At 40.8% G+C, this 13,138-nt stretch overlaps 1 protein-coding gene across 1 annotated transcript in view; it reads right to left on the bottom strand.

The window, feature by feature from the left end:
- Positions 1 to 72: 72 nt before the first annotated feature.
- The window catches only part of ssuh2rs1 (ssu-2 homolog, related sequence 1), a 33,593-nt gene continuing 20,527 nt past the window's right edge, over positions 73 to 13,138 (bottom strand). The window contains exons 5-13 of the mRNA XM_021566854.3: positions 10,637 to 10,766; positions 10,120 to 10,180; positions 9,881 to 10,002; positions 6,466 to 6,528; positions 1,854 to 1,936; positions 1,586 to 1,678; positions 1,301 to 1,406; positions 1,073 to 1,180; positions 73 to 892 (exon numbers count right to left, since the gene is read on the bottom strand). Of these exons, the coding sequence (XP_021422529.2) occupies positions 752 to 892; positions 1,073 to 1,180; positions 1,301 to 1,406; positions 1,586 to 1,678; positions 1,854 to 1,936; positions 6,466 to 6,528; positions 9,881 to 10,002; positions 10,120 to 10,180; positions 10,637 to 10,766 (907 nt within the window). The 3' untranslated portion in view covers positions 73 to 751. The remainder of the gene's footprint in view (positions 893 to 1,072; positions 1,181 to 1,300; positions 1,407 to 1,585; positions 1,679 to 1,853; positions 1,937 to 6,465; positions 6,529 to 9,880; positions 10,003 to 10,119; positions 10,181 to 10,636; positions 10,767 to 13,138) is intronic.

Here is a 13,138-nt window from a genome sequence, read left to right as displayed (position 1 = left end):
GTTTAGCGCCGACTGTCGATTTTTTATGACGGAAACAGGGCCGAGATAAACCAAGATTTGATCATCACAAAACACAGTATGAAATCCTTTATTTATACAACAAATATTAATGGATTAGAAAACACTCAAGATATGTCCGGTTATTCCCCAAATGTGGTTATTTCATTAAATTGTATCAATGTTCATATTTCTGTTTTGTAAGGTGATATGTCTAGAAGAAAATAGTATAACATACAATGGGAATGATATTCAGCCTTCCATTGAACATCAATCACACAGATATTTGTTGTATACATTCATGAAAAAGAGTACAAATTAGCAGACATGTTCACAAATGACAGAGCTATCGCATAGGTTTCAGTACATTATACATTACAGCCAGTCTTCCATCTTCACTTATTCCCACTGGGCACAGACGTTTATTCCATGTTGGTTCAATTTCATTGAAAATATGTGGAAACAACATTGATTCAACCAGTGTGTGCCCAGTAGGTTCATCCTAGGGCCTGTGTGGTCCCCAATGACTCCTGTGGAAATTGTATTACATCCATGTCTATTTCACAAAAAGCGTGTTTTTTTTTGCAAGTAGAAAATACAAATATTCCAAAAATTCATGCATTTGTTTAATGACATAGCAAATTGCCTGATTGACAGTCTGCCAACCATAAACTCCTTTATAATCACATTCTTTAGAACACAGAGTCATATTCAATATAATCAAAGCAATGTCTTCCTCTGAAGCAAATCTGGGTTACATTACTGTGCAGCAACAGGTAGCTGGGTAGTTATCAGCGCTGACTTTGAACTCATTTCCATAGACAAAGTAAATGTGTGAGTCTCCCTTCCATTTGTAGGTCACCTTGGTGACAGGAATCAACTCAATGGTCTGGCGCTGCAAAGGGAGAGTGAGTGCGAGAGAGGATTCTGTTATTAAAATAAGCCAAATACCATGACATACCTTTTCAATTTAGAACAAGCAAATGCACAAACAATCTTCCAGCATAATAAGATACTTCATGTAAAGAAGGAGTTGTTATTTGAATCATGAGGTGTGGGAAAAAAATGTCTGTACCTGTTGTAGAATGCGTGAGGTCTGAGAGAACCTGGCTTGGTGCTCCCTCACTAAACGCTCTGCAGCACGCACCACATTAGGGTCTGGGAACCCCATCACTGGGTAAACCTACACGACAGAGGGTAAAAACTGATAGGAAAAACCCATTGTCTCACATACATCACCAAATATCTTCATTTCATGCAGACTGATGTCATATTCCCATAAAAATATGACTTTTGTTTTTACCATGTACTGAGCGTCTCTAAACATTTCCTGCCCGGACACCTTGCTCAGGTTGACCACATGCAAACCACTCGACTGTTCCACAATGTAGTCGTCAAGATTATTAGTCCTAGTAAGTGTGGATACAGAATTAGAGGAAATTAAGTTAAAGTTGAAGATAAGCAATAAACAAATCTTCTAGTTAATCATACAAAGGAAGCAGATAGCTACTGGATCTAGTGCATCTAATGTATGACACATACTGTTATTCAGTTGAAAAATGCTGAGCTAACACCAGCACTCACTCACCATATAACCTTGAGGTTGATGAAGACCAAAAGCTGTCGTTTGCCTTTACAGGTCTCACACTCCCTTGACCCTTGACCATGACAATGGCTGCAACTGATGAGATAAACAACAGGTCAACCACACCACCCAAGTCCCTGAGAGGCCATAGGGAAATTACTGAAATGCAAACACTGTACTATAGCTACACACAATTTATTTTCCCCATAATAAAAAATAAAAAAATTACCTGTGTTTAAAAGCTGATAAATAGAGTGCATAACATACTTACTTGACCCTTCCCCTCCCTTGGCAATGATGGCATCGATCACCACTACTACGGTTACCAGCTCCATTGCACACCCAGCAGATTTTCTGGAAGCGGTGATAAAACAAGGAAATAACACAGCTGACACACTTTATAGAGCACCAAGTGACAACACCACAGATGAATTATTTAGGCTATTGTTTGTGACAGTTAGAATGAACAAAGAGAGAATCACATTCATTCAAACTGAAAGTAACTAGTAGTTTAGTTAATGTGAAGGTGCAGTTAATTCAGTAGTCAAAATATTGAATTATCTTCTTTTTTTTTTTACATTGTTACCAAGGCTGCAATGCAACTGTGAATTATCGTAACTTAATATTGTCAGCTATAAAAAAATAAATAAAGAGTCCACTAGAGATCCTGGTTAGAGTCCAGGCTCTGTTGCAGCCGGCCGCAACCGGAAGACCCATGGGGCGGCGCACAATTGACCCAGCGTCGTCCGGGTTAGGGGAGGGTTTGGCCAGCATGGATGTACTTGTCCCATCGCGCACTAGCGACTCCTGTGGCGGGCCGGGCGCGGTGCATGCTGACACAGTTGCCAGGTGTTCAGTGTTTCCCCCGACACATTGGTGCGGCTGGTTTCTGGGTTAAGCGGGCATTGTATGGGAGTTGCGATGAGACAAGACTAACTAAAAATGAGGATACCACAAAATAGGGAAAAAATATAAAATAATAATCTGACTGTTGGCCAAAGATGTGTTTTAATCCTGCACAACTGGCTATATGGTAAACCATTCTTCCTGGGAAGGGGATGCATACTCTCCACGCGTAGCAGGGTGTTGCGGTCTGTTGGCTTTGTATGTAATGCATCATTCTCTTTGATGTTCCAGATAGTTTATTTTTCTCTTATCAGTCTGCAGGGTGCAATTGCGATATTCAGTAATCTCATTTACCCACGTTTGGAATTAATTTAGAATGAATCCTTCCCAGAGCACAAAAAAAACTATGTATCTCTTCCATAGAAGGACTATAAAAAATAATGATGCTTATTGTGCTGGGCCAATTGTGCACAGCCCCATAGCCAGCCGCGACCGGGAGACCTATGACAGAGCCTGGACTCGAGCCCAGAATCTCTAGTGGCACTGCATAGACCACTGCGCCACTCGGGAGGCCCCTCAACAGTCAAATTTTGACAACAATACTAAGAAAATGACAGACAAATTCGAAATCAGAGGCTACAAGGACAAAACTCTTGATGATGCAATGATGACAATATCCCAAAAACCAAGAGAGGAATTTCTAAAAACAAAACCAAAGAAGAAAAACAAAACGCAACAGTCTTTTGGTCTAAGTATCTCCAAGTGTTTAGATAAAAGAAAACCTGAAAAAGCATTGGCATATTCTGCAATCAGACAAAAGAATTGCACACCTATTCAATCAACCCCCACTGGTACAAGCATGGCAGCAATATTGGGGACAGCCTAGTGAGATCTGACCTGCCTCGAGCCCACTTAGACACTCTTGGGACCTACAAATGTGGCTCAAATGCCGTTTAACAGCACTACAAAAATATATATTTTCAGACACCCAGGCCGAAAAATCCTTGTTAGGGGTGTTCTCATGCAAGACAAAAGGAGAGTGAGGCCTACTGGATCTCCTCTCTAAAAACACTGACCCCTAGTGGTCTGAAAATTGACTTTGACCTCAGGCCCATTTTTATGAATTAGTCCCATTTTTAATGAACAATTCTGCTAAATTAACATATTCGTTCTACAGTTTATTAGCGTGAAACCCAAGATGTTCCCTTTGTTGATAATACTAATTGTGCATTACAGTTGAACCAAAAGATTACATGTAACAAAGATGAAATGAAAACAATGAAATATGTATATGAAATTAAAATAATGTATACTGATGATAATACTATGTACAATATCTAATTATGTTTTACTATTATTTTAACAGTTACACTATATGGCTTTGTGGCAACAGTTTCAGTAAGGCCCTTTCCTGTTTCAGCATGAAAATGCCCCCGTGCACAAAGCGAAGTCCATACAGAAATAGTTTGTCAAGATCGGTGTGGTTGAACTTGACTGGCCTACACAGAGCCCTGATCTCAACCCCATCGAATTGGAACGCCGACTGCGAGCAATGCATAAACAACCCAACATAAGTTCCCGACTTCACTAATGCTCTTGTGGCTGAATGGAAGAAAGTCCCAACATCTAGTGGAAAGCCTTCCCAGAAGAGTTGAGGATGTTAGAGCAGCAAAGGCGGGACCAACTCCATATTAATGCCCATGATTTTGGAATGAGATGTTCGACGAGCAGGTGTCCACTATCCATATACTTTTGGTCATTGGTTGCACTAATTGCAATGTTTGTCTACATAACCTGGTTCAAGCATTCATGACATCAACCTGAGAATTCACAGTGATGCCGAATCGTTGGTGGTTTACCCATTAAATTACTAGGAGGTTGTATATAGAGTGTGGGACTCCCTTTATTTTATAGCCTATAGTTTACTCGCCGTTAGTAAGCACCTTCACCAAAAAAATATATATTTCACATTTATTTAACCAGGTAGGCGAGTTGAGAACAAGTTCTCATTTGCAACTGTAACCTGGCCAAGATAAAGCATAGCAGTTCGACATATACAACAACAAAGTTACAAATGGAATAAAGAAACATACAGTCAATAATACAGTAGGAAAAAAAAGTCTATATACAGTGAGTGCAAATGAGGTAAGATAAGGGAGTTAAGGCAATAAATAGGCCATGGTGGCAAAGTAATTACAATATAGCAATTAAACACTGGAATGGTAGATGTGCAGAAGATGAATGTGCAAGTAGAGATACTGGGGTGCAAAGGAGCAAGATAAATAAATAAATAAATACAGTATGGGGATGAGGTAGTTGGATGGGCTGTTTACAGATTGGCTATGTACAGGTGCAGTGATCTGTGAGCTGTGCTGACAGCTGGTGCGTAAAGCTAGTGAGGGAGATATTAGTCTCCAGCGTCAGTGATTTTTGCAGTTCATTCCAGTCATTGGCAGCAGAGAACTGGAAGGAAAGGTGGCCGAAAGAGGATGACCAGTGAAATATACTTGCTGGAGCGCGTGCTACGAGTGGGTGCTGCTATGGTGACCAGTGAGCTGAGATAAGGTGGATCTTTACCTAGCAGAGACTTGTAGATGAGCTGGAGCCAGTGGGTTTGGCGACAAGAGTGAAGCGAGGGCCAGCCAACGAGAGCGTACAGGTTGCAGTGGTGGGTAGTATATGGGGCTTTGGTGACAGAACTGATGGCACTGTGATAGACTGCATCCAATTTGTTGAGTAAAGTGTTGGAAGCTATTTTGTAAATGACATCGCCAAAGTTGAGGATCGGTAGGATGTTCAGTTTTACGAGGGTATGTTTGGCAGTATGAGTGAAGGATGCTTTGTTGTGAAATAGGAAGCCGATTCTAGATTTAATTTTGGATTGGAGATGCTTAATGTGAGTCTGGAAGGAGAGTTTACAGTCGAACCAAGTCAGAGCCGTCCAGAGTAGTGATGCTAGACGAGCGGGCAGGTGCGGGCAGTGATCGGTTGAATAGCATGCATTTCGTTTTTCTTGCATTTAAGAGCAGTTGGAGGCCACGGAAGGAGAGTTGTATGGCATTGAAGCTCGTCTGGAAGTTAGTTAACACAGTGTCCAAAGAGGGGCCAGATGTATACAGAATGGTGTCGTCTGCGTGTCGTCTGGATCAGAGAATCACAAGCAGCAAGAGCGACATCATTGATGTATACAGAGAAGAGAGTCAGCCCGAGATTGAACCCTGTGGCACCCCCATAGACTGCCAGAGGTCCGGACAACAGGCCCTCCGATTTGACACACTGAACTCTATCAGAGAAGTAGTTGGTAAACCAGGCGAGGCAATCATTTAAGAAACCAAGGATGTTGAGTCTGCCAATAAGAATGTGGTGATTGACAGAGTCGAAAGCCATGGCCAGGTCGATGAATACGGTGGCACAGTAATGTCTTTTATCCATGGCAGTTATAAAATCATTTAGGACCTTGAGCGTGGCTGAGGTGCACCCATGTCCAGCTCTGAAACCAGATTGCATAGCGGAGAATGTATGGTGGGATTCGAAATGGTCGGTAATTTGTTTGTTAACTTGGCTTTCAAAGACCTTAGAAAGGCAGGGTAGGATAGATATAGGTCTGTAGCAGTTTGGGTCTAGAGTGTCTCCCTCTTTGAAGAGGGGGATGACCGCGGCAGCTTCCCAATCTTTGGGAATCTCAGACGATACGAAAGAGAGGTTGAACAGGCTAGTGATAGGGGTTGCAACAATTTCGGCAGGTCATTTTAGAGAGAGAGGGTCCAGATTGTCTAGCCCGGCTGATTTGTAGGGGTCCAGATTTTGCAGCTCTTTCAGAATATCAGCTATCTGGATTTGTGTGAAGGAGAAATCGGGGAGGCTTGAGTGAGTTGCTGTGGGGAGTGCAGAGCTGTTGACCGGGGTAATGGTAGCCAGGTGGAAACACGGCCAGACGTAGAAAAATGCTTATTGAAATTCTCAACTATAGTGGATTTATTGGTGAGGTGTGCGTGCGCCAGCTCATACTTTTTATTTAACTTAATATTGACACTTACATTACCACCTCCGGCACATTCTTTGCAGGGAGTTCTTCCCATCCCCAAACAGCTATGACAGTTCTATTGATGAAATTACAGTTTATAAAAAAGGCATATTTAAATCATTTCAGACATGAATATTGTATTCAGAACAGGTTATACAAAAGAAATTAAAATGGTACGATGTGTTAGGAAAATACTGTGTATTTCCAATGCGGACGACAGGCATCAGATAGCTTCATACAGTTGAAGTCAGAAGTTTACATACACTTAGGTTGGAGTCATTAAAACTCTTTTTATCAACCACTCCACACATTTCTTGTTAACAAACTATAGTTTTGGCAAGTTGGCTAGGACATCTACTTTGTGCATGACACAAGTAATTTTGCCAACAATTGTTTACAGACAGATTATTTCACTGTATCACAATTCCAGTGGGTCAACATTTACATACACTAAGTTGACTGTGCCTTTAAACAGCTTGGAAAATTCCAGAAAATTATGTCATGGCTTTAGAAGCTTCTGATAGGCTAATTGACATAATTTGAGTCAATTGGAGGTGTACTTGTGGATGTATTTCAAGGCGTATCTTCAAACTCAGTGCCTCTTTGCTTGACATCATGGGAAAAGCTAAAGAAATCAGCCAAGACATCAGAATTGTTTGTTGTAGATCTCCACAAATCTGGTTCATCCTTGGGAGCAATTTCCAAACGCCTGAAGGTACCATGTTCATCTGTACAAACAATAGTACGCAAGTATAAACACCATGGGACCACGCAGCTGTCATACCGCTCCGGAAGGAGACGCGGTCTGTGTCCTAGAGATGAACGTATTTCGGTGCAAAATGTGCAACTCAATCCCAGAACAACAGCAAAGGACCTTGTGAAGATAATGGAGGAAACAGGTACAAAAGTATCTATACCCACAGTGAAATTAGTTCTTTATCGACATAACCTGAAAGGCTGCCCAGCAAGGAAAAAGAGACTGCTCCAAAACCGCCCTAAAAAAGCCAGACAACGGTTTGCAACTGCAAAAGGGAATAAAGATTGTACTTTTTGGAAAAATGTCCTCTGGTCTGATGAAACAAAAATATAACTGTTTGGCCATAATAATGTTTAGAGGAAAAAGGGGGAGGCTTGCAAGCCGAAGAACACCATCCCAACCATGAAGCACGGGGGTGGCAGCATCATGTTGTGGGGGTGCTTTGCTGCAGGAGGGACTGGTGCACTTCACAAAATAGATGGCATCATGGAAAATGATGTGGATATATTGAAGCAACATCTCAAGACATCAGTCAGGAAGTTAAAGCTTGGTCACAAATGGGGTCTGCCAAATGGACAATGACCCCAAACATACTTCCAAAGTGGTGGCAAATTGGCTTAAGGACAACAAAGTCAAGGTAATGGAGTGGCCATCACAAAGCCCTGATCTCAATCCCATAGAAAATGTGTGGGCAGAACTGAAAAAGCGGGTGCGTGCAAGGAGGCCTACAAACCTGACTCAGTTACACCAGATCTGCCAAAATTCACCTAACTTATTGTGGGAAACTTGTGGAAGGCTACCCGAAACATTTGACCCAAGTTGAACAATTTAAAGGCAATGCTACCAAATACTAATTGAGTGTATGTAAACTTCTGACCCACTGGGAATGTGATGAAAGAAATAAAAGCTGAAATAAATCATTCTCTCTACTATTTTTCTGACATTTCACATTCTTAAAATAAAGTGGTGATTCTAACTGACCTAAGACAGGGAATTTTTACTAGGATTAAAATGTCAGGAATTGTGAAAAACTGAGTTTAAATGTATTTGGCTAATGTGTATGTAAACTTCCTACTTCAACTTTATATGCAGGACCAGTCAAACGTTTGGACACACCTACTCATTCAAGGGTATTTTTATTTTATTGTATTTTTTCTTTACAATTTTCTACAATGTAGAATAATTCTGAAGACATCAAAACTATGAAATATGGAATCATGTAGTAACCAAAGTGCTAAACAAATCAAAATATATTTTAAATTTGAGATTGTTCAAAGTAGCCACGCTTTGCCTTGACAGCTTTGCACACTCTTGGCATTCTCTCAACCAGCTTCATGAGGTAGTCACCTGGAATGCATTTCAAGTTCATTTGTGGAATTCCTTTCCTTCTTAATGTGTTTGAGCCAATCAGTTGTGTTGTGACAAGGTAGAGGTGGTATACAGAAAATAGACCTATTTGGTAAAAGACCAAGTCCATTTATGGCAAGAACAGCTCAAATAAGCAAAAAGATCAACAGTCCTTTAAGACATGAAGGTCAGTCAATGCGGAAAATTTCAAGAACGTGCAGTCACAAAAACCTTCAAGCACTAGGATAAAACTGGCTGTCACGACGACACCACAGGAAAGGAAGACCCAGATTTGCCTCTGCTGCAGAGGATAAGTTCATTAGAGTTAACAGCACCTCAGATTGCAGCCCAAATAAATGTATCACGGAGTTCAAGTAACAGATATCTCAACATCAGCTGTTCAGAGGAGACTGCGTGAAATCAGGCCTTCATGATCGAATTGCTGTAAAGAAACCACTACTAAAGGATACAAATAAGAAGAGACTTGCTTGGGCCAAGAAACACGAGCAATGGACATTAGACCGGTGGAAATCTGTCCTTTGGTCTGATGAGTCCAAATTTGAGATTTCAGGTTCCCAACCGCCATGTCTTTGTGAGACGCAGAGTAGGTGAACAGACGATCTCCGCATGTGTAGTTCCCACCGTGGAGAATGGAGAAGAAGATGTGACGGTGCTTTGCTGGTGACACTGTCAGTGATTTATTTAGAATTCAAGGCACACTTAACCACCATGGCAACCACAGCATTCTGCATCGATACGCCATCCCATCTGGTTTGTGCTTCGTGGGACTGTCATTTTCTTTTCAACAGGACAATGACCCAAAACACACCTCCAGGCTGTGTTAGGGCTATTTGACCAAGAAGAAAAGTGATTTAGTGCCACATCAGATAACCTGGCCTCCACAATCACCCACCCTCAACCCAATTGAGATGGTTTGAGATGAGTTGAACTGCAGACTGAAGGAAAAGCAGCCAACAAGTGTTTAGCATATGTGGGAACTACTTCAAGACTGTTAGAAAAGCTGGTTGAGAGAATGCCAAGATTGTGCAAAGGTGTCATCAAGGCAAAGGGTGGCTACTTTGAAGAATCTAAACTATTACTATTACTATTACTATTACTATTTAATCATTTTTTGATTACGACATGATTCCATATGTGTTATTTCATAGTTTATGTCTTCACTATTATTCTACAATGTAGAAAATAGTCAATAATAAAGAAAAACCCTTGAATGAGTAGGTGTGACCAAACTTTTGACTGGTACTGTACATATATTTTTTCAGTATATTTTCTGTCATGCTTTAATCAACAGATAAATAGATACCTTGACAGATGAGGTGTTGGGAACTTTGATGACCTGTTTGTCATCCTGAAAAAAGATGGGGGCTTTGGCAGGGATGTCCCAGGGCCCAGGGGGTGATTGGGTATAGGCATCCACTGGCTGACCTAAACCAAAGAAAATAATACAAAAATAAGATATAAATAAATGCAGATACTACAGTGGAACTGAACATTTAAATAACACAAATAAATAGGGTCATTTGAATCACCAATATTAGTTACCATTGTATGGCTGCTGACTCCATTCAGTGGTTCTTGACTCATTAAAGGTTTCCAGGCGATACTGAGAATGCAAAAAAAAGAAGGAATATTATATTACAAAGAGTTGAGTAATTCCTTCCTTCACTGTTGGTGATACATACATTATATTTGAAACTTTAGTGCCATCTAGTGTATATTTTTCACATTCTCTGGTTTGGACCTGTCACTCTTTTATCAAAATAAAGGGACTCCTTTTAAAAAGGGGAGCATGGGGTGCAATTATAGATGGCCACAGGTAGTCAGTTTCGACCCCAAACTAAACAGCTGTCAATATTCAACATTAACACTCAAGATCAAATATTCACAGAATAATAGTTTTCATTTGTCTCTCACTCAGGTCATTACAATTCTGTAAAGATCTGAAAAAAGTGTGATTATAACAGGAAGTTGAAGCGCAGGAGAAGAAAAAAAAACAGAAAAGCCTAACAGTAAGACCCTTCAATTTTCAGAAAGGGCAGAGTAAAAACATGAATCTTACCCTGTATGTATTGTATGCCTCCATGTTGGTTATCACGCCATCCTTAACTGGTGCTGAACTGTAACAGCACTTACTGGAGGCATACTGGCTAAAGGCCTCCCGGGCAGTGTCTTCGGTGATAGATGGGATACTGTGGAGGATAAAACAACCACATATTTGTCAGACAACTACACAATTGAAAGTGTACACATTGAGTCTCAGTTCAACTGTCATCACGTGTAGTCTAGTTAAGTAAGTACAGCACCTCTTAAGATAAACCTGTTTTCAAGTTTGAAGTTCAAGAAGGTAATAAGCTATAAACAGGGTCAGTTCCAATACCATATTACAATGTGCAGGGATACTGGGGCCATAGAGGTAGATATGTATAGGGGTCAGGTGACTAGGCATCAAGACATATGATAAACAGAGTATCAGCAGCGTAAATTATGATTGTATGTTAGTGTGTGTGCATGTGTGTAGAGTCAGTATAAATGTGTGTGTTTTGTCCTGTGAGTGTGCAAAGACAGTGCAAACATAAAATACAAGGGTCAACTCCGATAAGAATCTTTGCTGATCAGATCAATCGTTATTTGTCACATGCCAAATACAACAGGTAGACCTTACCGTGAAATGCATACTTACGAGCCCTTAACCAACAATGCAGACTTTAAAAAAATAAAAATGTGCAAAATAAACTAAAGGAAAAATAAAAACACAATGAAATAACAATTATGAAGCTCTATACAATGGGTACCGGTACCGAGTCAATGTTCAGGGGTACGGGTTAGTCGAGTGTTAAAGTGACAATGCATAGATTTTGAACAGAGAGAAGCAGCAGCAGCATACAGTGCATTCAGAAAGTATTCAGACCTTGACTTTCTCACATTTTGTTAGCCTTATTCTAAAAATTATTTAAAAAAATGTAAACTTCAATTTACACACAATACCCCATAACGAAAATGCAAAAACAGTTTTTTTATAACATTTTTGCCAATGTATTAAAAATGGAACATATAGAACTTATTTACATAAGTATTCAGACCATTTTGCTATGAGACTCGAAATTGAGCTTAGATGCATGTTTCCATTGAGCATCCTTGAGATGTTTCTACAACTTTTTTGGAGTCCACCTGTGGTAAATTGAATTGATTGGACATGATTTGGAAAGGCACACACCTGTCTATATAAGGTCCCACAGTTGACAGTGCATGTCAAAGCAAAAACCAAGCCATGAGGTCGAAGGAATTGTCCGTAGAGCGCCGAGACAGGATTGTGTCGAGGTACAGATCTGGGGAAGGGTACCAAAACATTTCTGCAGCATTGAAGGTCCCCAAGAACACAGTGGCCTCCATCAAACTTAAATGGAAGAAGTTTGGAACCACCTGGCCAAACTGAACAATCGGGGGAGAAGGGCCTTGGTCGGGGAGGTGACCAAGAACCCATGATCACTCTGACAGAGCTCTAGAGTTCCTCTGTGGAGATGGGATACATTTCCAGAAGGACAACCATCTCTGCAACACTCTGCCAATCAGGCCTTTAATATAGCGGCCAGACGGAAACCACTCCTCAGTAAAAGGCACATAAAATCCCACTTGTAGTTTGCCGAAAGGCACTTAATGACTCTCAGATCATGAGAAACAAGATTCTCTGGTCTGATGAAACCAAGATTGAACTCTTTGGCCTGAATGCCAAACGTCACGTCTGGAGGAACCCTGGCACCATCCCTACGGTGAAGCATGGTGGTGGCAGCATCATGCTGTGAGGAAGTTTTTCAGTGGCAGGGACTGGGAGACTTGTCATGATCGAGGCAAAGATGAACGGAGCAAAGTACAGAGAGATCCTTGATGAAAACCTGCTCCAGAGTGCTCAGGATCTCCGACTGGGGTGAAGGTTCACTTTGCAACAGGACAACGAACCCAAGCACACAGCCAAGATAAAGCAGGAGTAGCTTCGGGACAAGTCTCTGAATGTCCTTGAGTGGCCCAGCCAGAGCCCGGACTTGAACCCGATCAAGCATCTCTAGAGGGAACTGAAAATAGCTGTGCAGCGACGCTCCCCATCCAACCTGACAGAGCTTGAGAGGATCTGCAGAGAAGAATTGGAGAAACTCCCCAAATTCAGGTGTGCCAAGCTTGTAGCGTCGTACCCAAGAGGACTTTAACAAAGTACTGTGTAAAGGGTCTGTATTTTTCATTGTTGAATCTTAATTTGCTAAATTTTCTAAAAAACAGTTTTTGCTTTGTCATTATGAGGTATTGTGTGTAGATTGACAATGTAAAAAAAATATTTTAATCAATTTTAGAATAAGTCTAACGTAACAAAATGTTGAAAAAGGCAAGGGGTCTGAATCCTTTCCGAATGCACTATGTGAAGAGCATAAAGGAATGTCAGTGTATGTACAGTTGAAGTCAGAAGATTACATGCACCTTAGACAAATACCAAGTTTTTCACAATTCCTGAAGTTTACATACACTCAATTAGTATTTAGTAGCATTGCCTTTAAATTGTTTAACTTGGGTCAAA

Source organism: Oncorhynchus mykiss, chromosome 16, assembly GCF_057628025.1.
Source record: "Oncorhynchus mykiss isolate SJ-2025 chromosome 16, ASM5762802v1, whole genome shotgun sequence".
NCBI classification, from domain to species: domain Eukaryota; kingdom Metazoa; phylum Chordata; class Actinopteri; order Salmoniformes; family Salmonidae; genus Oncorhynchus; species Oncorhynchus mykiss.
The sequence above is the reverse complement of the archived record's forward strand: the minus strand, read 5'-3'. Positions and strand labels throughout refer to the sequence as shown.